The sequence below is a fragment of the Aspergillus brasiliensis genome (genome assembly GCF_001889945.1).
Source record: "Aspergillus brasiliensis CBS 101740 unplaced genomic scaffold ASPBRscaffold_6, whole genome shotgun sequence".
Taxonomy (NCBI): Eukaryota; Fungi; Ascomycota; class Eurotiomycetes; order Eurotiales; family Aspergillaceae; genus Aspergillus; species Aspergillus brasiliensis.
Genome location: NW_027137447.1, coordinates 1980946 through 2002995, shown reverse-complemented (window position 1 = coordinate 2002995; position 22050 = coordinate 1980946). Strand labels below are relative to the sequence as shown.

Genomic DNA, 22050 nt, shown 5'->3' with positions numbered 1-22050 from the left:
CAAGCGATCAACACACAAGTTGACGATTGTGAAGCACCCGTGGATTCCCATGAGAGGAAATACACAACAGAAACAGGAGGACACAGGTTTTTACATTGACGCTTACGGAAGATCGGGTGGGCTCTGAGTAAACCTTTCAGGGGCCAATTTTCTATTCTGTTACAAAGAATTTTTTTTCCCTTGGATGAAAACGTGTGGGTGGTGTACTCTGGTTAGGAAGTGGGAAATGGACATGATATTTGTTCTAATGCTTTCAATCTTCCGCAAAAATAACCACAGATGCATTATTGAATGCGATTGAAGAGTGTGCTCCCTCTCTTGAGTTCCATCCTTCATCCCCGTTCAAACTTTCACGGAAGTCTCGGATAGACTCATCGCCAAGACCTCGCCCTGCCCCCAACAATTTGCTGGAAATCCCGAACAAAGGGAGCATTTGCTATCAGCGTAGATACTGACTAGCTCTCGCAAGGTCTCAAAGAACCTTTGTTACTTTTGGAATAACATTGAGAATGTCTCTGGCGATATCAGTTTCCAGCAGCAATGCAGCTGGAATAATTCTGCCAGTTACCGAGGATTGTCCGATTCTCGGAAGGCACAATGCATTGGATTGGCTTCAATTGGATTGTCCCAAACTCCGAGAAACAGAAATCAAGGAATGAATAAGTCGTGCCGGGCGGTTCCTCGTGGCCAATGCCACGCACGTTCCATCCACCACGAACCATATCAAACCACTGTATAGAATATCATATCTTAACAGCATTATTATGCTGCATATTCAGTGCACAACATCGTGGGTTAAGCAGATATCCTCGCATCTTTCTGGTCACTCCCACCGCAGCTCCTCGATCGATCGATGAGGAGGGGATAATGCCCTCCATGGCCCAGTCACTCAAGCTGATCGATGACAATGACCACAGAGGACCGTCATCGAGCGGGGACAACAGTGGGTTATATCGCCGACGAGAACCAACCAGCGAAGCATTTGGGGATCAGGCCAGGAACCAAACCCTGTTGCGTGTCGATTGTTTTCCCTCCTAAGCTTTCCGACAAGCCCCAGGCGATCCACCCATGACGCCAGTCTTCCATGTCTTCAACGCTCCCCGACGGCCTACCCGCACCACCACAATGAATTGGCCTGTAGATCTTGCGCATCAATGCTGCTCAATGGCCGGTGTGGATGTGCTCGCTTATGCCCTCGCTGCAGTCTCTGGTCCAGTCGGAGGAGCGGGGAGAGTGCCAGCACGTCGTCATGGCCCATGCTGCTTCATGCCATTCTCTCTTCTCCGTCTTTTATACCCTCCATTTGTTGCTCGCTGGCTGTCTCCTAACATCTGGAACATTGGCTAGACACCTGAGTGTGTTCAGTCATTACTTCCAGCAGAGTCGGTATTCCGCATCCCGCCGACAGTAGCAATATCATCACAGTTCGAATAAGCATATAACGTCCAATTCCGTCACAAGATGGACGACCGAGAACCCGGGCGCCCACGGGCGAGGGTATGCACACTCGCTTCTCCCTTCACTTCATTCGAGAGCTGACCTGAGGGTTACCCTACTTCACAGTCCGATGCGATCTCCCCGCGGAGTGAGAATCCGCCCACCTCCCCATTATCACCCACTCGCGGCCGTCGCGGGACTGCCGGTGACGCCGACTTCGTCTCTCCGACTCGCCGCGTCTCTGGTCGCGATGGTTCCGGGGCTGGAGTCCGTCGACGCAGCTCCGCCGCCTCCCGTCGCAGTGGTGGAAGTGGCATCCCCAGTTTGACGCGACGCACCACGCTGGCGGAACGAACCCAAGGGCGCTTCACCATGGCGGGACCAGACGAGACGCCTCAACTGCGCCTGGCCCATGAGCCGTTTGTGCAACCCGGCTATGGCGATCTGAACCCGTCTTACGAACAACCAGCCAACTCCAAACCTGTCTGGGGTCTGGCGAAGCCGCTCCCGCGTGTCGTCCGACCGGGCATGGTGCCGACCAAGGAGGAGCTGCTGGAAGCACGTCAAAATATCCAATTGCCGGCCGAAAATTCCCAGAAGCTGGGGCTGGATGTCGACCCCAATGACCTGGAACAAGGCCAGATCGAGAAGACGGCGGACCCCCGGAAGATGGCGGCGCAGGTGGAAGACGCCCGGATCCAGCGCGAGAACAACTTCATGAACAAGATCCTCAGTGGAGATGCCACCACCACACGACAAGGGTCGCGACTCTCGCGCACGTCGTCGTCGCGCATCCGCCGTCCCTCCGCCTGGGATCTCCCACCCGAGAATCTGTCGACAGTGCCCGAAGGCGAGACCCCGGCGCCCAGTGAGACCCACGAAGAACCCCCGCAAATGAGTAGTGAGGAGCCCCTGGAGCCCGTGCCGGAGGAGCCCGAGCTGCGCGCTGACGATGGCAAGGACGGGATGATGCTGGACGACGACCTGCCCGACCTGGAGGAGATCGAGGCGGCCTATCCGGACGATCTGCATCCGCTGGTGCAGGAGCTGGTGGAGGAGGAGGTGCACAACAACCACACCACCTGGTCGGTCATCCGCACGCATCACCGCGAAGCCCTGGCCGAGTCCCTGGGGGTCTTCGTGCAGCTGTTCGTCGGCTTTTCCGCCGATCTGGCAGTGACCCTGGCCAACGCCGGTAATCCCAACACCACCGACTGGGCCTGGGGGTTTGCCACCATGATGGCCATTTATGTCTCTGGTGGTGTGTCCGGTGCGCATCTCAACCCGACCATCACCATCATGCTGTGGTTCTACCGGGGGTTTCCCAAGAGCAAGATGCCCGAATACTTTGCCGCCCAGTTCTTGGGGGCCTTCATCGCCGCGCTCGCCGCCTACGGTCTCTACTATCACTCCATCCAGCACTACCTCCTGACCAACTCAGCCACGGACGTCATCAACAGCTTCGTAACCAGCCAGCGCGAGGCCTGGATTGGTCCGGGTACCGCCTTCTTCACCGAATTCCTGGGCACCATGGTGCTGACCGTGGTGGTCCTGGCCCTGGGTGATGACCAGAACGCACCCCCGGGAGCCGGTATGAACTCCCTCATCGTGGGTCTCATGGTGGCCTGCAACAGTATGACTTTTGCCTATCAGACGGGTGCCGCCTTGAATCCGAGTCGAGATTTCGGGCCGCGACTCGCATTGCTGGCTCTGGGGTATGGCTCGTCTCTCTTCACCAATCCGTACTGGTTCTATGGACCGTGGGCTGGATCCCTGTCGGGCTCTTTTCTGGGGGCCTTCCTGTACGATTTCATGATCTTCACGGGTGGTGAATCGCCGGTCAATTACCCCTGGGAACGCACGCAGCGCGCGATGCGCAAGAGTCGCATGAAGTGGGGGAAACGGCTGCGTCTTTCGCGGAAAGACCGGGGGGAGAAGACTGTGCGTTGAGGGTTGTTGTTTAGAAAGGGTGGTTGTATAGATGCTAGAATGATTTATTGAGGTATATAAGGGAGGTTGATTAGGTATAGAGGCTTACGGAGAGATGTTTGTAACTACATGATGCTCATTTATACCCTGATGAGCGATAAGCGTTGTACATATTGAGATTTGGGACAGGACTTTCAATTGCATTAGTTTATTCTATTCAAGATCCATCTTAATACTGACTACTCGTAGTATTCCAGCCTGGGTACTATACTAGGATTCTAGTATGATGATGCCTCAATTGGCAACGATACTCGGATGTGGCTTTCCGGCATATTTTCCATCCTACCGGCTACCTTCGGTATCCCGATTCAAGTATGGGACCACTCCCGGCATCCGACCGAGACATGAGCCGATTCACAGGATTCTGTTGAGCAGACATTGGTCTTTGCAATATGGTCTTTCATCATCTGTGTAGACGTGCCTGATTTGGAGTCTCCACTACCATGAAAATGACGTCACCATCCATTGCCCCCGAGAGTAACAGACTGGATATGATGCTCGGTGATGTCCAGAATAAGCAACAGATAGCAGACATCTACAGGTTTCTTACAACTCAACATAGAGACGGGGGCTATTTAGTTGGGCAACTCCTGCCCCCTGGTCGTGATCGATATTCGACTCCTCCGCCTCCAGCCACCACCTCCATCGATATGAGCCAAGATGCAGAGGAAAACAGGACAATGTCTCCAATTCGCAGAGTCACCTCATCGGTAACCTGGGGCTGGTATGCCATCTCACTCAGCTGGGGTGGTATTGCAGTGCTGCTACACCAGACGCCTCACCAGTTCAGCGGCCTCACCACCATCGGAACCATCGTCTTCATCGCCAACCTCGTCATCTACACCACGGTGACCCTCTGTCTCCTCTTCGAGGCTGTCCGACCACAGAATGTGTTCAAACCCCTGGAGGAGTCCCCCAACTTCGCCGCACGCTGGCTGCACATCAAGAAGCCCCAGGACCTATACTTCGTCCCCGTCGCGCTGCTCGCCTTCGCGACCATCATCTTCTGCACATCCTACTACGGCACCCCCCATTGTGGCCGCTGGTTAATCCTGACCCTGAACGTCTTTTTCTGGGTCTACACCGGGGTATCACTGCTCCTGTCCATTGCCATAGGCTGGTGGATCCCATACACCGGCACCACCCACGGCGACCACTTCGCCATCGTGAACATCCTACCGTACTTCCCACCCATGCTCAGTGGCACCATGGCCGGCGTTCTCGCCCCGAACCAGGACCCTGCGCAAGCCGTGCCCATGCTCGTCGGCGGCACCACCATGCAAGGCTTCGGGTTCCTCATGTTCCTCGTCATATTGGTACAGAGCCTGACAGAAATCTCCAGCGAGGGTCTCCCCGTGCCTAATTTCCGACCAGAAATGTTCATCGCCGTCGGCCCGCCCAGTTTCACCATCATCGCCATGGTCAGCATGGCCGATGCGGCGGTGGAAAAGCTTCCCAATCACTATATCAGCGCCGCAACCAGTGTGCGCACCGCGGATGTCCTGCTGATTGTGGCGGTGGTCGCGTCGGTATTCCTCTGGGTTCTGGCCTTCTTCCTCTTCTGCATGGCGGCGCTGAGTATGCTCGAGGCGCTGTGGCATCGCACGATTCGCTTTGAAACGCTCTGGTGGTGTATGGTCTTCCCTATTACGGGCTTCGTGCTGGCTACTATCGATATGGGGGAGTATTTGGCTTCGCCGGCGATTGAGTGGGTGGCGTCGGGCATGACTATTTTTCAGGTGTGTTTGTGGTTGACGATCACGGTGTGTCAGATATTTAAGTGGGTGTATAAGAGGGAGTTTTAGCTGTATAATCTGGTAAATTTATTGCCCATTAGAGAATAGATATAGAGTTAACAGCATAGCGGGCTATGTTCTTGAGCATCACGATATCATTTTCATCTTCGAAGATAATATGCCATGCAATCAATTCGGTAGCTCTTGTGAAAGGAGTGCAATTTCCTCACTTCTCTCCCGCCCATCAATACTCCCCGTTGCTATCGCCCTGCGCTGGCCATTGTCGTCTTCGGTCCACTTGAGTGGCCCCTGCGGGAATGCCTCCTTACCGCCGCTGGTCCATCGTAGAGCCTGCCGAATCCCCTCATCCAGGTCCGGCAGCATCCCATTCGTGAACTGAAAGCCGCCTCCGAACTGGCTGGGAATGTCCTGGTGTTCCATGTGCTCCGCCATGGTCGCGTATGCATCCGCGGACTTGGTAATGACCAGTTTATCGGCTGTCATGGGCTCGACAAAGTTCTTCATGAATGCCCAGATCTTGGCGAAGTAGAAGGGGGCATTGCCCACCTAGTAGCAGTCAACATCAACAAGGGGTTATACCGGTCATAGTGTCTGAATCACTTACGATAATACGATCAATAGTCTCCGGATAGCATGTCGCCAGAATCCAGCTAATATCGCGTGCAAAATCGCGCAAATCCCAGGCCTGCTTCAAAGATAAGGCGGAGGCATCGACGATGTAGATGGATTTAGTGATGGGAGTGGTAGGATCTGGCCGGTCGCGCATGGCCGAACACAGCGGGAGTACGAATCGAGTCAGACTATCGAAATGGATGGCTGCACGTTGTTCCATATCCGGGATGATTGGATCTGGGGAATTTATCTCAGTGTGTCTGGAAATATCGCGCGTCTTCCTCCACGCTGTCATGGTCGATGCATTCAAGTGAGCGACATCGAGCGCCAGGATTGGTTGTCCTCGTCGGTCTCGTCGTCCCGTCCAGTGAGGATACTGTCATCTTGTCAGATAGTTTGTTTGTTACTCGCGGGATACTAGCATACCAGCTTGCGTGTCTCCTCGTAATGCTCCATGGAGATCAGGTCGTACAGACGGAGAATATGTCTATCGGCTTGGAACTTGGCGGCCTCTTGAAATTGTTTTAGAGCAGCTTTGGGATTCATTTGGCGAGCTTCCAAATATCGTCTACATCACGATCAGTACGGCATCGATGACAGGGGGGTATTCTGCTCACAAAAGGGTAGGGTCATCGGTGATCCCATCTTCGACATCCCCGGCCTGTAACCCCTCCCGACGCGCCAACAGGCCTTCTGCAGCAATGAGACCCTTGAAGGTCTCGAGGACCGTCGACGGGTCCGTGGTTAACTCTCCCATGTTGTGATGCGACAAGCTCGGCGGACGGTGAACTGCTAGGAGGTCAGAGGATTGATCAATCTATGTTGTTGCAGGTTAATGGTGTCGCTTCAGTGACTGGTGTCACGATGAGGTTGCTTACTGAGTGGCTGGGGCGGCTGAATTGGGTCACAGCCTTAGCGGCATGCTGCAGGATGATGTAGAATGGCCAGCACGCCCCCAACTTTTGATTGGAATTCGTCTTGTGCACGAGGGGTTCTTCTCCATTCCATGATCCCAGCTATCGCCAAAGCCAGCTGTCGGATCTCTCTTCCGGCCACATCTATTCCTCATGGATGTTTAGTGTAGTGATGAAGTTTAAGATCCATGATGATGGCTTCATCTGTCGATCCTCCAGTTCCCGGTTTGCGTCACCAACAACCCTCACCCGATTGGCCGATACATTGCAAAGGACCCAGAATCAGACGGAATGCCGAAATCAAACTGTATGAAATCAAAGTTCCTTGCAAGAGCCGGGCCTGGAATGACAATCTTCAACCTTACCAGCTCTAGTAAACCCACAGATGATCTGCACCCTCGAGATCTTGATGCCGTCCCCCAATCAGGCGCGAAGGATGAAGAACTCGAGTGGATTCCAGTGGATTGACCCAACCCTGGCACACCTCATCGCGACGCAACTCTGGTTGATGGTTCGCAGATCTCCACTGCCCGCAAGGGGTTGATTGGCAGATGCCTACAATGAACCATCATCGTATCTCCAGAAACATCAGATCAGATTGCGCTTCCCGCTCAGATGAACGCCTGTTCTTGTAGAAAGCGGACCCGTGATGGCAATATGTGAAGTTGGTATTACGCTACAGTGCCTCATTATGGGCCTGCCAGGGATCTTTCAGCACAAGGGGATGATTTAAAAACGGCCATTGTCTGTTCCTGGCCACTCACCTTCCCTGCATGACCTGCAAGGCTACTTGATGATTAGCGGTCGGAATTTATTCCTTTTCTCGTTTCATAATGGTCCCTACAAGTCTATCCCCCGACGATACATCCGATCCGGTTCCTCGTTCCTCGTCGGATATTCAAGGATTCTGTCACAATTATCCCCTACGACGCCACAAGTATGAGGATCAAGCCAACAAAGGATCCCAGCAATGCCGTGACGACTGGGAGCAGTATATCGGCCCGATCGAGCGCTGGGGATGCGGTAATCCATGGGAAGGCCACTTCGCCGCGGTCGTCTTGCCCTTTTGCCGGCCCGATCGCATTGCCATCATTAGCTACTGTTTCGAATGTGAGATCCTTAGCCCCATTTAGCCACTTTATCTCCGTGAAATCTCACATGAACTAGATGCATTCATGTACGATAATGTGGTTGAATCGGCTGCCAAATCCACAGTAAGTCTTGTAGCAAAGTTGATTCCAGCTACCGGTCTAACAAATCCCAGGTAAACATCAACAGAGACGACATTGCTCTCGATGAGACGGAGTATCGAACGGTGCGATCAGTCACTGGCACAAAACAGATCCAGTCGAAAATGCTACTCGACTTACTGTCGATCGATCCTGTGTGCGCGGAGGTGGTCATTGACTCCTGGAAAACGATGATCGACACAACGGTAAAGCAGGACAAGACGCGCACGTTCAGTAACCTGGAAGAATATGTGGATTTTCGGATTATTGACACTGGGGCGCCGTAAGACGACACGAGCTGTCTTACATTCGAGAAGATCTAACCTGGGTTACAGGTTCGTGGACACGTTGATGCGTTTCGGAATGAACATTCTCCTCACACCCGAGGAAGAGGAACTCGTCGCTCCTATCGTCAAGCCGTGCTATGCAGCTCTCGGACTTGCCAACGACTACTTCTCCTTCGATATCGAGTGGGAAGAATTCCAACAACCGGAATCAAACCAGTCCACTATGACGAATGCCGTCTGGCTATTCATGCAATGGCACCAGGTGGATGAACAGGAAGCCAAAAGGCGTGTCCGGCAAGTCACCAACGACTACGAGAGGGAGTACCAGCAACGAGTACGGGACTTTATCAGCGGTGAGGGAAAGTCCAATACGAAGCTGCAATTGTATCTCACTGCGCTGGGATACCAGATCCCAGGAAACATCGCCTGGAGTCTGCGATGTCCCCGGTATCACCCCTGGTTGTGTGAGGAGGGAAGTGCCCTTTTGCGAGCGTCGATGGACGAGGCGCGCGATGTATGTAATGAAGGTAAACGACGGAGTATATCAGGAGATAGTATCTCATCCGAGTCCTCGGTCTGGTCCGGAGCAAGTGATCGCTCTGCACGATCATCGGTATCCTCGGCTCCTTCGCTCGACGAGGGAAAGGAGCCAGACCGTGTTATGCTTGGGACGGAGGTAAGCGCATTGTCCATTATCATGGGCTATTGATGAAACAATGTTAACAGTCTACCAGCATCTCCTCGGTCCAGCCGAGTACATCGCCTCCCTCCCCTCCAAAGGCGTCCGCGAGGCCTTTATCGACGCGCTGAACGTGTGGCTTGTCCTCCCGGATCGCTTCGTCGGAGTCATAAAGTCCATTGCGAAGACGTTGCATAATGCATCTTTGATGTGAGTGCTTGAGCCAAAAGATGTAGCGTGACCTTGACCCTGTTAACAACCCGTAGGCTAGATGACATCGAAGACGGATCGCCTCTACGTCGAGGCCAGCCCGCGACACACACTATCTTCGGACAAGCGCTGACCATCAACTCGGCAAACTTTGTCCTGATCCAGGCCATGGACCAGGTACGGCAGTTAGAGGACTCGCGCTGTCTAGACATCTTCGTAGAGGAGATGCGGAATCTGTTCATTGGCCAGAGTTTCGACCTGTACTGGACACGGCAGGACGAGTGTCCTTCGGAGGAGGAATACCGGGAGATGATCCGTCAAAGTATACCCATTCCTCCTCTAATACAACAGACATATACTGACTGGTGATCAGAAACAGGCGGTCTCTTCCGGCTTGTCGCTCGATTAATGATGCAAAAGGCCACATTGAAGAAGAACCAGTAAGCACAAGATACCTTATTACCAGAGTATACTAACACCTCTCGGTATAGGCACATATCCCTAGAACCTCTCGTCGATCTCATGGGAGAGTACTTCCAAATCAGAGACGATTACAAGAATCTTACTGAAGAGGTACGTTCATCCCTACCTTACAACATAATGTGATTAGAAGTTGACTTGGAAATCAAGTATACCGGACAGAAAGGCTTTTGCGAAGATCTCGATGAGGGGAAGTTCTCGTTTCCTCTGATCCATGCGCATAAGCTATTGCCTGAATGGTCAGAAATCCGACTTCTTCTACAACAAGGCCGCCAGTCTGGTGGGCTTGATGTCACGCAGAAGCAGCTCGTATTGGGTCGTCTCCATGACAGCGGGAGCATGGCATACACGGAAAAGACACTCAGAGGCCTGATGGGTGAGATCCGGCTGAGGATTGATCAAGTGGAGAAGGAATCCGGCTGCTCGAATTGGGTTCTGAAACTGCTTGTTCACCGATTGGAAGTCTGATATTGCTATATAGATGATGGATGCCCGTAACGACAGTTATGGATTTTTTGGCGTTTGTTTTACGTTTTATGCTTTCTGGAGTGATGTTGGTACGAGATATTGGGTGGGCATGTCATTTGAGCAGTTAGAGTAAATAGAACTTCTATGTCTGGTGATACATATTTATAGACGAGCAGGTAATTGAACAGACGCTTCACAGCGCTATTCTACAAATGTGGAACATAGTCCGACCAGCTAACTGTCTGAAAGGCACTGGCAGGCAAGCTGCGCAGTCCGATAAAGTCTTCCGTAAGAACATACGCTCGGCCCACGCAGTAGGCTGCACAGAGCACCGAGGTAGGAAATAACACGCGAAGCGGCACTTCTCTCTTCGGATCACGAGCTGGGTCGATATTTCGCAACGTGGCTGCTAAGTTTCGCAGGTACGACCGCTGCCGGGACGGGGTGGTCGAGGTCTTTAGTATCGACAAGGGAAGAATAATTCGCCGCTTATACTCCCTGGGCAGCACAATTTTGTCGCAGTAACCAGCATGCAGTCCCCCTACGACGGTGAATACCAAATTGTAGATACTGGCGATACGCCATAAAATACATTCGGCGCGGGATGGAAAGTGGAAATCCCAGGCAAGCATGAATATCGAGCCGAATAGAAGTAGCACCGGGGTGGCAATGCAATCGGCTTTCATATCTGTGATGGGGAAGTTGTCGCTGACAATGCGATCGCGTGGTCTTGCGGTCATGGGGCGTGAGAACATGGGAACATGCATCTTGCGTAGGATCTCTGTGTAGTAACGCCAATGTACTGCGCAGAAGGAGACGTCGTCGCAGACGAAGTCGAGGGGCGTCTCGTGCCATTCTTGCAAGGGGTATGGGCAATGCTACTCCAGAATTATATCCTGTCAACGATAAACATCACCAGGAGTAGAGTTAATCGAACCTCTTTTCGGATGATATCCATATCTGTGTTAGCCTGTAAAATCAGGCTACTCGAGATGTCTGATGGCTTGAACCGCCAGCAGAACGAGGTCACCAGAAACACGACCACAAAGGAGATGGTGGTGAGCTCCAAGGTCGTCAGTGCTAGCCCTTGAGCTACACGCATGGCGCAGTTGACGAGCAGCCAGAGTGCCTGGCAGACTGCGATGACCCTGAATCATGGAGGCGAGAATATGAGTGATTTGATAAGAAACGGTCGCAAGCAAGTTCAGTACGTACCGAGAGAAAGTGTCGGATTTGTTCCGATCGTTTATGTAGTCTTCACTGATCATAGGGTACTCGACATACCCCCTTTCAATGAGAAAATGAAGTTGCTTCGCGTTTACTGGGAATGGCCGGTCGCTTTCAGGACCCTTCACTAAAAAGCCTCCCATATCCGCATAGAAGGCATGAGTTAAAGTCCAAAGGGGTCGCTTGGCGGTGTCTGCTGCCTCTAGTCGCTCAAATTCCTGACGTGAGCGTTAGACTGGGTTGCTCTGAGCAAAGTAGTACAGCAGAATTTCGAGACCTTAACAGATGCTCGCGCGGAGGACCACTGTCCCAGAGCCAGCATTAGAAGGAATTCAGGGCCCAGGAGTCCCAGGGAGGCCAAATGCAGTCGGTCGCGCAGGCCGTGATACCATCGGTCGGAGGGGGCAGGAATGTTGGGCATGACAGCCGTCCAGCAACACAGTACAATAGTCAGTAGACAACTCGAGAGAATGGTCCAGGTCCCACGCCCATCGGGCTCGTCAATCCAGCCATCGATAATGGCTGCGGTTGATGTGGAATTGGTGGACATGGGGGATGGTGGCCGGGACTGCGATCAGAGTGACTGCCCGTCAGTTCTTCGGGGAGATGGGCTGCCAATATAGCCCTTCGTGCTGGCTGCTTGAGGTTAGGCAACCTCCCCAGGTCTTTTCTGGCGGGGCTATGAGTGGCCAGGAAATGGGCGCTTATCTGAAACCTCTTCCAGAATGCACCCGCTGGCGACTGGTGGCTTAGCCATTCCGTTAACCCCTGCATGTCTGCCACCCGGTCCGTCGTTAAGTGGCTGGTTGAGCCATTGGCGTCTTTAAGAGAGGGCAACCCGGCTCCACTGCAAGGCGCCGCGGACCGCGCCGTCATCCATAGCCATCAAGACGCCCTAAGGTCAGCTGGTAATTTAGCAGCATTTTCCTGCAGGGCGACATGGGATGGTTGCAACTATTTATAGGTAGTATCGTGGCTTTGCAACTTCATGCATTCTTGATACAATGATGCCTAGTTCAAAGTGCAGTGCTCGTCATACATGGTCAAGGCCCTCCGAGGGAATTAGTATCATCATATCGGAATATTTGCAGGGGTTTGGCGAAAGGCTGAATCTCGACTGACTATGCGGGCACCAACTTTAGCGCAGGCTGCTCGGAATCCGCTGAGGATCAAATCGCCTGCCTGTCAAGGAACCTAGGGCGAATCTCACCTTCTAACTAATGTTGCACAAACTGCTACTCCAGCTGTCTTGTCTAATGTTGGTGTCGGCGATGCAGCGATGTCTTCGAAGTGGACGGAACCAAGGGTTGAACATCTTCGTCAGGGGTGCTCGAGAAGTTGGCAGAAAGTCAGTGTACAATATGTATCTAACCTTAACCTGTCTCCGATCAATTATATACAATAAATCAGCGGATAGAACTGAGTCATTTAGGTATCTGAAGGTGGTTGTCATCGCGCTTTTGAGCGACGCGCCTTCCTAATTGGGTTAGCTGTCTGTATTGTGCTGTGTAACTGACTAAGCGCAGTGACTTTATGCACGCACATGACGAGTCGCGTCACTTGCCGCTCGCAGCAGACAAGGCAACTATGGCGCGAGTGTGATGTAACGTCGCACTCGCGGGGAAAGGTTTCCGCTTTACCCTGCAGTGGTGGAGGTACCTGCTGGCCAAACAGATAATTATGATCCAACACTGAAAGAGAGGCTAATAAGATACATGGACGGCCAAGTGTACTTTCTGGCACGGGCGGGTATGTCCTCGGTTGGTTGTGCCTCCGTCATGTGAAAGGGGAGATGCAATTGTGTTTCTCGCTGTATTGTAGAGCATCTACTAATAATGCGATATTAGTAGTCATGATGGGCTTGCTAGGTTGTAACTTACAAAGTGCTGGCTGTTGGGTTTAAAAAAGTATTTGCCTTTTAATGTTCAGTTTTGTCGTATCGTTTCTATGCGACGCTTAAGTGCCACTGTACTCAGTACCCACTGCGGATATATATAACCAACTCCACCACCACCACCACCACCACTACTACTACTAGCAGTAGGTTGATCGTATAGTCATCAAGCAGATTCTACAACTTACATGAACCTTTCGTATCACACTGATCTGAGAAATAACTAAACTAGTAATGTAGCCACATCATTCTACTTTTCCTGTAGCATTACAGACATAAATTTGTCGAGAATCTACTATGCTGAGCAACTAACACTAGCTTTGCATTGCAGCCTCAACAAGCATAGCCTGGAGAGAAAAACAGCAAGACCTGAATAGCACCCAGAAGTAAGAGCATATCATGAGCATACTTTGCAACTAATGAACCAACTGGCGTATACAAGTATAGATGCAAACAGTGAACAACAAACGCAAAGGGGTATATTAAATAAAAGTCTATCTATAATACAAGTCTATACATATATACAATATACAACCCAGTCACGAGGAAGCAGTAGCTCATGACCCAGATTAGGCATTATTGGCGCACGAAAAGCTGCTGCCCGAGCTGTCGCTGGAGATGGAGAGTCCCGAGACCCACAGACCACAGACGCAGATGGTGGCGCCAATGCCGAACAACGCCAGGTTGGCGAGGGTCAGCAGGGTTTTGCGGACCGAGGTGAAGTAGTTGCCCCAGTACATGTACAGCCAGAAGACACCGGGAAGACCGACTAGAAATCGTTAGTGAGAAATCCATGGGAATAAGAGACAAACTGATGATGGATGGGATACTCACATGAGAACCAACTAGCGAACAATGCGCTCACCAAGCTGACGAGATCGCTAAAGACCGGAATGGCCTCGGCAATAACCCAGGCAATGATCCAGTAGCCCGCTGCCAGCCCGATCCAGGCACCGATACCCAGGGCGCTGCGCTTGTGCATGACGTCCGTGCCACGGAAGAGACGGACATAGACGTTCTTGATGGCGACGTGTCCCAGGACGACACCGGCGATGACGATGGTGGGGATGGCAATGCCGTAGGCGACCTTGCGGACAACGATGCCCGCGGAGCCCAGGGCCGGGGAGGTGACGTTCTGACCGGCGTAGCGATAGATGACGGCGGATGCGACCGTGTAGAAGACGATCTCAAACCCCTGCAACATGCAAAGGGACTTGGGGAAGTCCTTGGGGTCCTTCATCTCGGCGATGAAACCGAAGAAGGCAGGGTGGCCACCTGATGAAGGGGTTAGTATACTCCGATGCGACCGATTACAGAGGGCAGACAAAGGGAGACGAACAGTAGGCAAAAGCGATGTTGGTGACAGCCGAGAAACCCTTGACAAAAGAAGTCGAACGGGTAAGCTGCATGGGGGGAGGAGTCGGATGTTCAACGGCGACACCGATCATGGTGATCAAGACGGCCGAGAAGATACTGATGAAGGCTGGACGGAAAGTTAGCGCGATGATTGGGAGGAAGTAATGGACTGAAGGAAGTACTGACAAGTCACGGCCAACCATGAGACGTTCTTCATGGTACGAGGGAGAGAGCAGACGAAGGAAAGCACCAGACCAACGACACCAAACACGACCGAGCAGGTTCCGTGGTTGGTGAGGGTGTTCATCATGACGGTGAAGGTCACCAAGTGACTGCCCGAGGCAAACATGAAGAACACCAGCTGAGCGAATTCCGTGAACAAGCGACCGTAGCGGCCGCACAAGACCTCGCCGGCATCCGCCATGCTGTGGATGAAGGGATACCGGGTCCGGAACTGTCCAATGACATAGCCGGAATAGGTGGCGACGATACCCATGCCAACGATGAGAATGATGGCGCTAATGTCATAAGTGGTTAGCGAAAGACCAGACGAAGTTGTGAAGGGACGCGATCGTATACTACTTACGGAATCAGGCCAACCTCAGCGACGGTGGCGGGCAAAGACAGAACACCCAGTGACACAGTCTCGGCAATCATCACTGCAGACAAAGTATCGTGGTTAGTAACCTGGATAGGGAAAAGACGATATCAAAGTGGAGTAGCATACGGATTCCAGATTGCCTATAGACGAGAAAAACAATGTTAGTGTCTCGGTCATCAAGTAGATATATGCCGTATAGTAGAACGGTCCAGTATAGTTCACGGGCACAAACATACCACCAGTCGAGGGTCTTATAGTGCACCTCTCCCACCGCTTCATTTCCAAAAGGATCCCTCTCCACGGAAGGCGTCTTCTCCATATCATTCTCCCACATGCCTCCCTCTTCCTCGACCCGGCGACCCGGTCCAGTCTCGATATCCTTCACGTCCAAGGCCGACATGGTTGCTCAGTATTTGGGGGATGGGGTTGGCAGGCTGACTCCACGAGCAGGGCTGAGATGGGATGAGGAAAGAGTTGAACAAGCACCCGTCTCAAGTCTCAGCAGTAGCAGCAGCAGCAGCAGCAGCAACAGCAACAGGTAAAAGGAGGAGCGGAACTAAACCCAGGAACACCCGCACGACGCGGACATCAACCATATATGGCTCCAGGCTGCAAAGCATGGACGCATGGCGAGAAGGTTTTTCTTAGTTAATAGAAGGGTCGCACTGGCAAATCAGAAGGCGAATTAATGCAATCTCTGCTGGTGTGACACAAACTTTGCCGCCCGCAGAATCCTGCTCCGACATCGGGCTCCTGCGCGGCCTCCCGGCTCCACCGGTCGCACCATGCGGCCTTCAGGAACAAAAAGCCTCTATCCAAGCTAAAAAAGCGTTCAGGGACCATCTACAGATGATCGACGAACGTCCTGCACGCTGTTCAGACCTCAATTGGCCGACATATCCCAGGTGCAGGGCTGGTCCGGCACCGGACCTGGGGGAAGCATGAGCATCAATTTAAGCTCAGCCCCGGAAAAGTAACATGCGCCCCCTCTTTTTGCTGGCCTTCCGGCCGCCGGAGAGGGAATCGTGGCCACTAAACCTTATGCAGTGTCGCGGTGGCGGATTCCAGATTCCCCAACCCAGACATTTCCACTTTTCCTGCGTTCTTACTCAGAGGTTCTTGGTTAGGGCTGGTGGCCAACGGAGGCCATACCCATTTGGGTTAATATGGCGCGGCCCCTTGGTTTTTTCTGAGGAATGGCCTCGGGGCTCGTTGGCAGCACTCCGGCCTGGCCTCCCCCGTTTAGTTGCTCGAACCTGGAGAAATAGAAAAATGGAAGATTCTGCAGAAGCTCGCAAAGCCGATCGGACTCGTTCGTTTGACCGGTTTGCCGACCCGTGACAGCTCCAGCCAAACTAGTCCATGATTTCAATGGGCCTGGATCCCATCTCCCCCATCAATGCCACGTGCCTCTTTCTGGCGGATCCCCCGGAATCGGATGGGCTTCCCATCTCGCCCTGACTCATAGCAAGCGAGCACTTTGCAGCCTCACACACCTGCTAGGTCTTGTTCATGGACCCACCCTTCCCATCGGTGACTATATCCGTTCCTTTTAGAGTCGACATCGCGCGTTGGTGGCGAATATCCCCTCACTTTCATGACGTTCGTCTGACTCACAGAATGGGCTGATTATAGCAGCCCTCTGTGACATGGTAAGAGGTTAGCTGATTTGCTTAGAGTTGCAAATCTATGGTGGATTGACACATACTGCATTGGTCCAGGGAGGAGTGAGTCATCGGGCGTGCAGGTATGCCATTGATCATGTCAATCATTCGAGTAAAGGGCCTTGGGGATAGTCAATTTCGAGTAGAAAATTATTCACTATTCAATGGTATCAACCATGACACAAGAGTGCAAACTATTTCCAACTCTTGCTGAATATGCCAGCAGGGTAATCTTGGATCCTGCACTGGAGAGCATCGATGTGCATGACGCTTCTCTTCAAGAATGCTCGTTCAAGAAGAAGAAGAGCGCTTTCACAACTGTCCCCTTCAAATGAGGACATGCTCAGAGCTAACTTGGTCTATCCGCAGCCGGCCACTTGTGTATCCACGAGACAAGTAGGTTACACTTGCTTACGGTTATCTGATGCGAATTGCAAGACAATGCTGACAAGACTGAGATTGCCGACATTGGCCGCGGACCGGCTATCTACTGCAGCCAAGGTGATGGTAAGCTGTACTGTTGCAACCGCTTATACTCCGTACATGACCATAGCCAATTTAAGTAGCCATTGTGAGCATGGGCCCTCGCTCTATGTAATCAGATAAATGCTACGAGTCGCTCGATGATGTCTGCGCCAAGCTTTCCCCTGTGACAAGACTCGACCGGATCGTGTTATTTAAGCTTAATAATATGTATACACTATTGTTTGCACCACATACAAATAGGATAGCTCTGCAATATCCCCGCAATTGCTATTCAATCAAACGTTGCCCGTAGAATGTCTGGATAGAGCACATGACTTCGCATTGGGTGCAAAGGGCATAATCTGATGTTGGATGCAGGAGAGTTCCGCGCGTCCGCACCACATCGGTCGTGGCAGGGAGCGCTTTAGGGAATAGTCTACGTTATTGGGGTAACATGAGCCGTTGCCGATTGACGTAGGCGTGCAACATGATCTCGTCACTACTGAAGACAGCACACTCGTTGTCGGGCTCACGAAGATATAAAGAGGCTGTGGTTGCTTATTGGAAGCAATACGAACACTCAGTCTATCGACATCCTAAACATCCTCCCAGTTCACTACAGATCTTGCCCGCTTGTATCTACCAGAGTTTTGACAGAAGCTTTGCAAAATGGACGTGTCTCCCCTGTCTGGCGATCATGACCACAAGTTCGTTGACGCTCCCGAAGGAGTAGATGTCACCGGTGACTATGGCACTCCTAGTCTCCTCTTCATCTATTACAACCAACCGGTCTCCGACAAGCACCGGAAGGAAGTGCATGAATTGAGACACGACCTGGAGACCTGGAACGCGTTTGAACTTGGTCGCGCCGAGTCCCAGGTCAATTCTCTGATGCAGGAAGGGAAGCTGCCCACTGACGACTACAATGAATCACGCATCAGACGTGCCGAGTATCGCAGCAAGGTGATTCAGTATCTGCGCAACGAGCAAGAATCTTGGTAAGCCTTCACTTCCATAGCTGATGCCTTTGGAGTCAGTCCACTAATGTTACCACGAAGGCTGGTGGAAGCCGACAAGAAGGAGTTTACCGTTGAGCTGAAGACCGACGAGAAACACATGAACAAGAAGGTCGAACAAGAGCTGCGCGGGCGGCTGGAATCCAAGGAAAACCTGCCGGCGCAGTTTGGCGTGGTCTTGCGCATCATCAACCGCATCATTGCTGCACGCAAGCGCGACGACGTGCAGCAGTACCATTTCACTAATGTGGAAGTGTCTGCCGATGGCAGGGATGATCCAGGTAGGCAGTTATTCTTACCCCATTGGTGATGTGCATACTGATGTGAAATTCTAGAGATCAAGTCCACAATGTTCCGGGTCTACGAGGAGGAAGGAGAGGGCGAGGGAGAGTCTGTCAAAGTCAAGATCGACTATGTCAATCATCGGTGCCAGCTCAACAGGGAACGTTGGGCCAAGGAACGACAGAACGTAGAGGAATTCGTCAAGCAAGGAGAGAGGATCCGCAGGGCTATGACATTGAACTTTTGTGTCGATGCCTAGGTAGCAAGCAGAGGCTCCGGAAGTCTGCCTCTGTGCGGGACGTTGCGGGTTCGTGGTGATTATGAATGGGCTGAGTAGTTCGGGAGATATTGAAATGCTTGATGATTTGGAACATGAGAATTAGGCACAGTCTTGAGAGAATGGATCTACTTCGTGGTCTGCATGACATATAGCTGCCATCTCGGAAATTTCGACTGCCTCGTCTGCGTAGCCAACAAACTCACGCCACATTGATACTACCCAGGAACTGCTCAAAGTTGCTCCAGTCGAGACTGTACTGCGTGATCGTCTGCATAGATTCTTGCCACATACTGGGGCTATCCAAAGGAGTACCATCTGGACCGCTATTGACCCCATCTATGGAAGGAATCTGAGGTCCTGAGCTCGAAAGTGGTTCGATGCCTTCCCCCGGCGTCAAGTTCAACGATGGGACTTCATCTTTCTTATGTTGCGCCCGAAGTTGCCGGTTTGCAAGAACAGCTTCGTCGAACTTTCGAAGCACTGCCTTGAATCTCTGCATGGTTGGACACTTTGCGTTTTCTTGCATTATGGACTGCAGCCTCGTCACCATACACTGAACTTCACTTTGCGCTGTGTCTTCCAGCTGCCACATAGTCTTCGGAAGATCTGGAGGCATGATCCACAGCTGACGGAGGAGCAGGATCATCCCAGCCGAGTACCCATAGAAAAGGTCCAGGCTGGTTTTGCCATTGACACTATTGGCATGGTCAAGCAGTATGAGGAGGTTGACAATACGTAAAGCTGCTGTGACGCAGCTGGAGGCCAGGTACTCGCTGCTCTTTCGCACGTTTCTCAGAGTATCCCCAGGTGCAGTCCATGGGTACTGCTGATTTGCGTTCTGCCTTCGACTCATCGAAATAACTGTAAGCAAATAGGGCCTTGACAGCTGTATGACGAGGTTATTGTAAGTTAAATGGATGAGAACCGTTGGCCGTAGCTGAGCCGGTGGATATCCAGAGATGAACGCTTCTAGCACTGCGTCCCGGGGTGCAGTGCATCCATCTAAGATATCGGATGGTATAACGAGATAGGTTGGAATCTGAGCTTCCCAGGTTCTCAAGCTATCCAGAAGTGATATTGGATCAGTAACCGGCGTATCGGTGGATAATATAGCGGAGGCAGGCCGATGCAAGAAAGAAATCACATCGCGGAGCCGAGCGACATGTCGTTGAAGGTCAATCGCCACCTGATGGTGGCTAGGCTGACCGGGAATGAAGTCTTCAGGAGCAGGGCCCAGGGTTACTTCCCGACAGTCGATCACACTCGGTCGTCCCAAACACAAGCAGAGAAATTGCTCAAATGAAAATAACGTAGACCAGACTCGCCTTCGGGAGTCCCGTTCTGTCAGACGAAGGCTGTCGTCAATATCGCTGCGATGCAAGCCTAAAGCAATAGCAATCCTCGCAGCACTACCTGTTAGAGTCCAGGCTGCATTCCGTTCATTGTTGTTGTGCAGGAAGAGTGCCATGAGCAACAGGGCTTGGATATTGGAGACCGTACACGAGGTCAACAACCCGGCTAACGCTCCTCGAGCGAGATTCCAGCAGCGAGACCGTAGCATACTTAATTCATCGGATTGGAATCGACCATCATCCTCAAGGATCCAGCAGCCAAACACGAGAACTGTATGAATACAAGCCACCCAGCCGTCATCCAATCCTTCGGTGGGGCCGATGGAATAGATGTAGGATTCGAGTTTGTTAAAGAAGTACCCTCGATCAAGTAGCGGGAAATCCGCATTTACAGAGTGAAAGAAGGCAGTTATCAGTGCCAGCAGATGATGCTGGGGCATTTTCTGTAGCTGTGCCTTGACAAGCGATATGCCTTCATCGCGTGCAACTGGCTCCGGATTTGTACTGACAGCCGACGATGGCCCTTGACTCAGACTCGGTCGAGCTTCGAGAGACTCCGTCAAAGTATCCGCAGCAAAGCAAGAGGAGGGCTGTTGCTCCGATACTAGACTGCGAAGATCGGCAAAGAAGGCGAGGGAGGCCGACGGACCAATGTAATGACTATGGCCTCGAACGTCTTTGACCAGCTGCGGTTGGCGCTGGCTACCTCCGGAACACCCAAGCTGATCGTTTCCCTTGTCATTGCACAGCAGACTGTGAAGAGCGCTCTCTGGGCTCGATAGCCCATCTCGCTTTTCATCCCCAGTCTGTTGTGAGAGGTCCAGCTTGGGCATCTCATAGCCGGCTTTCCGGCCCAGCTCTAGCAGAGCCGGGATACTGTCAATGGGCTCACCCGGAAACATCCCCTTCACGAGTGCCTCAAGTGAGCGAATTCTAAACGATCGCTAGTCAGTAAGACAACAAGTCGAGGAAGGATCACTCCGACATACCGATCCCGAATGGTCTCCACACTTCCATACAGTCGAGTCTTGCGCTGATAGCTGGACACGCACGGGATGCCCGACCGTTGGCAAGCGACACAGTCCTGATCCGAGCCGTCGCGACGGACACATTTGCAGCGGCGCTAAAACAGTCAGGTCAGCATATCTCTGACTGGGGAGACCCAGACAGGAAGGATAAGGCTCTACTTGCCCTTCGGCAGGTGTCACAGCTCGAGGAAGTACGTTTCCGCAGTTCATCGGGAACGCGACGGCTAGCTAAGCGTTTCTCCATCCTTGGGAGGGGCTATCCAGGAAGAATCGATCCCCTGAAATCATTCGAAGTGGTGGGTGATACCCCTATTGAAGGCCAAGACGTCTCGGCTGGCAAAGCGAGGGGAATCGGCGGATGCATGCACCCGGAACCACGGATGAACTTGCATTCACTCAAAATTTTCGAATGCTTGCCTTTTCACCAGTGGTAGATAATAACAATCAATGCTTCGTCAGTCACCCGATCGCATTTTTCCAATGGCGGACAGTAACTCGTTCCGGGATATCGAGTATCCGGTATGATCAGTGCGGACATGGAAACTCATTGGCTCCTGCCATGTCCGACCAGCCGGAATACTAAAATGGCATCTGGACTAGAACAATCGCTATGCAGTTAGTTCCTCCTGTCGGCGAACGATTCGTACAGGGACTTCCTGGCATCCTGAAAATGGAAAATGAGAAGGAAGACCACCCATGCAGGATGCGATCGTGTCGTTGGTCGGCGTATAGTACCTCGAAAGCTGGACACTTTCCCGTGGCCAATATGGACGTATACCCAAATTCTCGGAAATTTGTCTAGTTTCAAGAGAGTACTTTCCTA

At 52.2% G+C, this 22050-nt stretch overlaps 8 protein-coding genes across 8 annotated transcripts; 4 read left to right on the top strand and 4 right to left on the bottom strand.

Moving 5' to 3' along the window:
- Positions 1-1461: 1461 nt before the first annotated feature.
- On the top strand, positions 1462-3387 carry ASPBRDRAFT_30584 (MIP/aquaporin family protein; the record flags this gene model as incomplete). Its single annotated transcript, XM_067622794.1, has 2 exons — positions 1462-1497; positions 1564-3387. 2 exons carry the CDS (start codon positions 1462-1464, stop codon positions 3385-3387), a joined length of 1860 nt encoding a protein of 619 aa, XP_067479501.1.
- A 689-nt stretch (positions 3388-4076) lies between these two features.
- On the top strand, positions 4077-5231 carry ASPBRDRAFT_125951 (tellurite-resistance/dicarboxylate transporter family protein; the record flags this gene model as incomplete). Its single annotated transcript, XM_067617836.1, has 1 exon — positions 4077-5231. The coding sequence occupies one exon, from the start codon at positions 4077-4079 to the stop codon at positions 5229-5231; it is 1155 nt and encodes a 384-aa protein (XP_067479500.1).
- Positions 5232-5351: 120 nt separating this feature from the next.
- Positions 5352-6552, bottom strand: ASPBRDRAFT_125552 (CRAL-TRIO domain-containing protein; the record flags this gene model as incomplete). The annotated part of the gene is made up of 4 exons (XM_067617800.1): positions 5352-5729; positions 5788-6171; positions 6222-6363; positions 6413-6552. The coding sequence occupies 4 exons, from the start codon at positions 6550-6552 to the stop codon at positions 5352-5354; spliced, it is 1044 nt and encodes a 347-aa protein (XP_067479499.1).
- A 550-nt stretch (positions 6553-7102) lies between these two features.
- ASPBRDRAFT_675371 (bifunctional terpene synthase/polyprenyl synthetase family protein) lies at positions 7103-10377 on the top strand. Its single transcript, XM_067628914.1, has 9 exons — positions 7103-7819; positions 7877-7923; positions 7974-8221; positions 8274-8901; positions 8960-9114; positions 9171-9436; positions 9488-9554; positions 9606-9687; positions 9745-10377. The coding sequence occupies exons 1-9, from the start codon at positions 7543-7545 to the stop codon at positions 10060-10062; spliced, it is 2088 nt and encodes a 695-aa protein (XP_067479498.1). The 5' UTR covers positions 7103-7542; the 3' UTR covers positions 10063-10377.
- On the bottom strand, positions 10153-11858 carry ASPBRDRAFT_43644 (uncharacterized protein). Its single transcript, XM_067625038.1, has 4 exons — positions 11567-11858; positions 11278-11507; positions 11000-11210; positions 10153-10940 (listed from the first exon to the last, which is right to left on the bottom strand). Exons 1-4 carry the CDS (start codon positions 11837-11839, stop codon positions 10269-10271), a joined length of 1386 nt encoding a protein of 461 aa, XP_067479497.1. The 5' UTR covers positions 11840-11858; the 3' UTR covers positions 10153-10268.
- A 1800-nt stretch (positions 11859-13658) lies between these two features.
- On the bottom strand, positions 13659-15920 carry ASPBRDRAFT_153409 (uncharacterized protein). Its single transcript, XM_067619366.1, has 7 exons — positions 15377-15920; positions 15267-15280; positions 15126-15198; positions 14726-15057; positions 14523-14666; positions 14018-14458; positions 13659-13952 (listed from the first exon to the last, which is right to left on the bottom strand). Exons 1-7 carry the CDS (start codon positions 15538-15540, stop codon positions 13753-13755), a joined length of 1368 nt encoding a protein of 455 aa, XP_067479496.1. The 5' UTR covers positions 15541-15920; the 3' UTR covers positions 13659-13752.
- A 1905-nt stretch (positions 15921-17825) lies between these two features.
- ASPBRDRAFT_178473 (uncharacterized protein) lies at positions 17826-18826 on the top strand (the record flags this gene model as incomplete). The annotated part of the gene is made up of 3 exons (XM_067619880.1): positions 17826-18267; positions 18328-18566; positions 18621-18826. The coding sequence occupies exons 1-3, from the start codon at positions 17939-17941 to the stop codon at positions 18824-18826; spliced, it is 774 nt and encodes a 257-aa protein (XP_067479495.1). The 5' UTR covers positions 17826-17938.
- A 74-nt stretch (positions 18827-18900) lies between these two features.
- ASPBRDRAFT_75487 (fungal specific transcription factor domain-containing protein) lies at positions 18901-21502 on the bottom strand. Its single transcript, XM_067629284.1, has 3 exons — positions 21391-21502; positions 21189-21322; positions 18901-21132 (listed from the first exon to the last, which is right to left on the bottom strand). Exons 1-3 carry the CDS (start codon positions 21469-21471, stop codon positions 19047-19049), a joined length of 2301 nt encoding a protein of 766 aa, XP_067479494.1. The 5' UTR covers positions 21472-21502; the 3' UTR covers positions 18901-19046.
- Between the last annotated feature and the right edge of the window lie 548 nt (positions 21503-22050).

Coding starts and splice junctions, on each gene's coding strand:
- ASPBRDRAFT_43644 (XM_067625038.1), bottom strand. CDS start 11,839: ATGTCCACCAATTCCACATCAACCGCAGCCATTATCGATGGCTGGATT. Junction 11,508..11,566: donor CCGCGCGAGCATCTGTTAAG/GTCTCGAAATTC, acceptor CGCTCACGTCAG/GAATTTGAGCGACTAGAGGC. Junction 10,941..10,999: donor TGGATATCATCCGAAAAGAG/GTTCGATTAACT, acceptor ATTCTGGAGTAG/CATTGCCCATACCCCTTGCA.
- ASPBRDRAFT_675371 (XM_067628914.1), top strand. CDS start 7,543: ATGGTCCCTACAAGTCTATCCCCCGACGATACATCCGATCCGGTTCCT. Junction 8,222..8,273: donor ATTATTGACACTGGGGCGCC/GTAAGACGACAC, acceptor CCTGGGTTACAG/GTTCGTGGACACGTTGATGC. Junction 9,688..9,744: donor ACAAGAATCTTACTGAAGAG/GTACGTTCATCC, acceptor TTGGAAATCAAG/TATACCGGACAGAAAGGCTT.
- ASPBRDRAFT_75487 (XM_067629284.1), bottom strand. CDS start 21,471: ATGGAGAAACGCTTAGCTAGCCGTCGCGTTCCCGATGAACTGCGGAAA. Junction 21,323..21,390: donor GCTGTGACACCTGCCGAAGG/GCAAGTAGAGCC, acceptor TGACTGTTTTAG/CGCCGCTGCAAATGTGTCCG. Junction 21,133..21,188: donor GTGGAGACCATTCGGGATCG/GTATGTCGGAGT, acceptor GCGATCGTTTAG/AATTCGCTCACTTGAGGCAC.
- ASPBRDRAFT_153409 (XM_067619366.1), bottom strand. CDS start 15,540: ATGTCGGCCTTGGACGTGAAGGATATCGAGACTGGACCGGGTCGCCGG. Junction 14,459..14,522: donor CAACATCGCTTTTGCCTACT/GTTCGTCTCCCT, acceptor CCCCTTCATCAG/GTGGCCACCCTGCCTTCTTC. Junction 13,953..14,017: donor GTTCGCTAGTTGGTTCTCAT/GTGAGTATCCCA, acceptor AACGATTTCTAG/TCGGTCTTCCCGGTGTCTTC.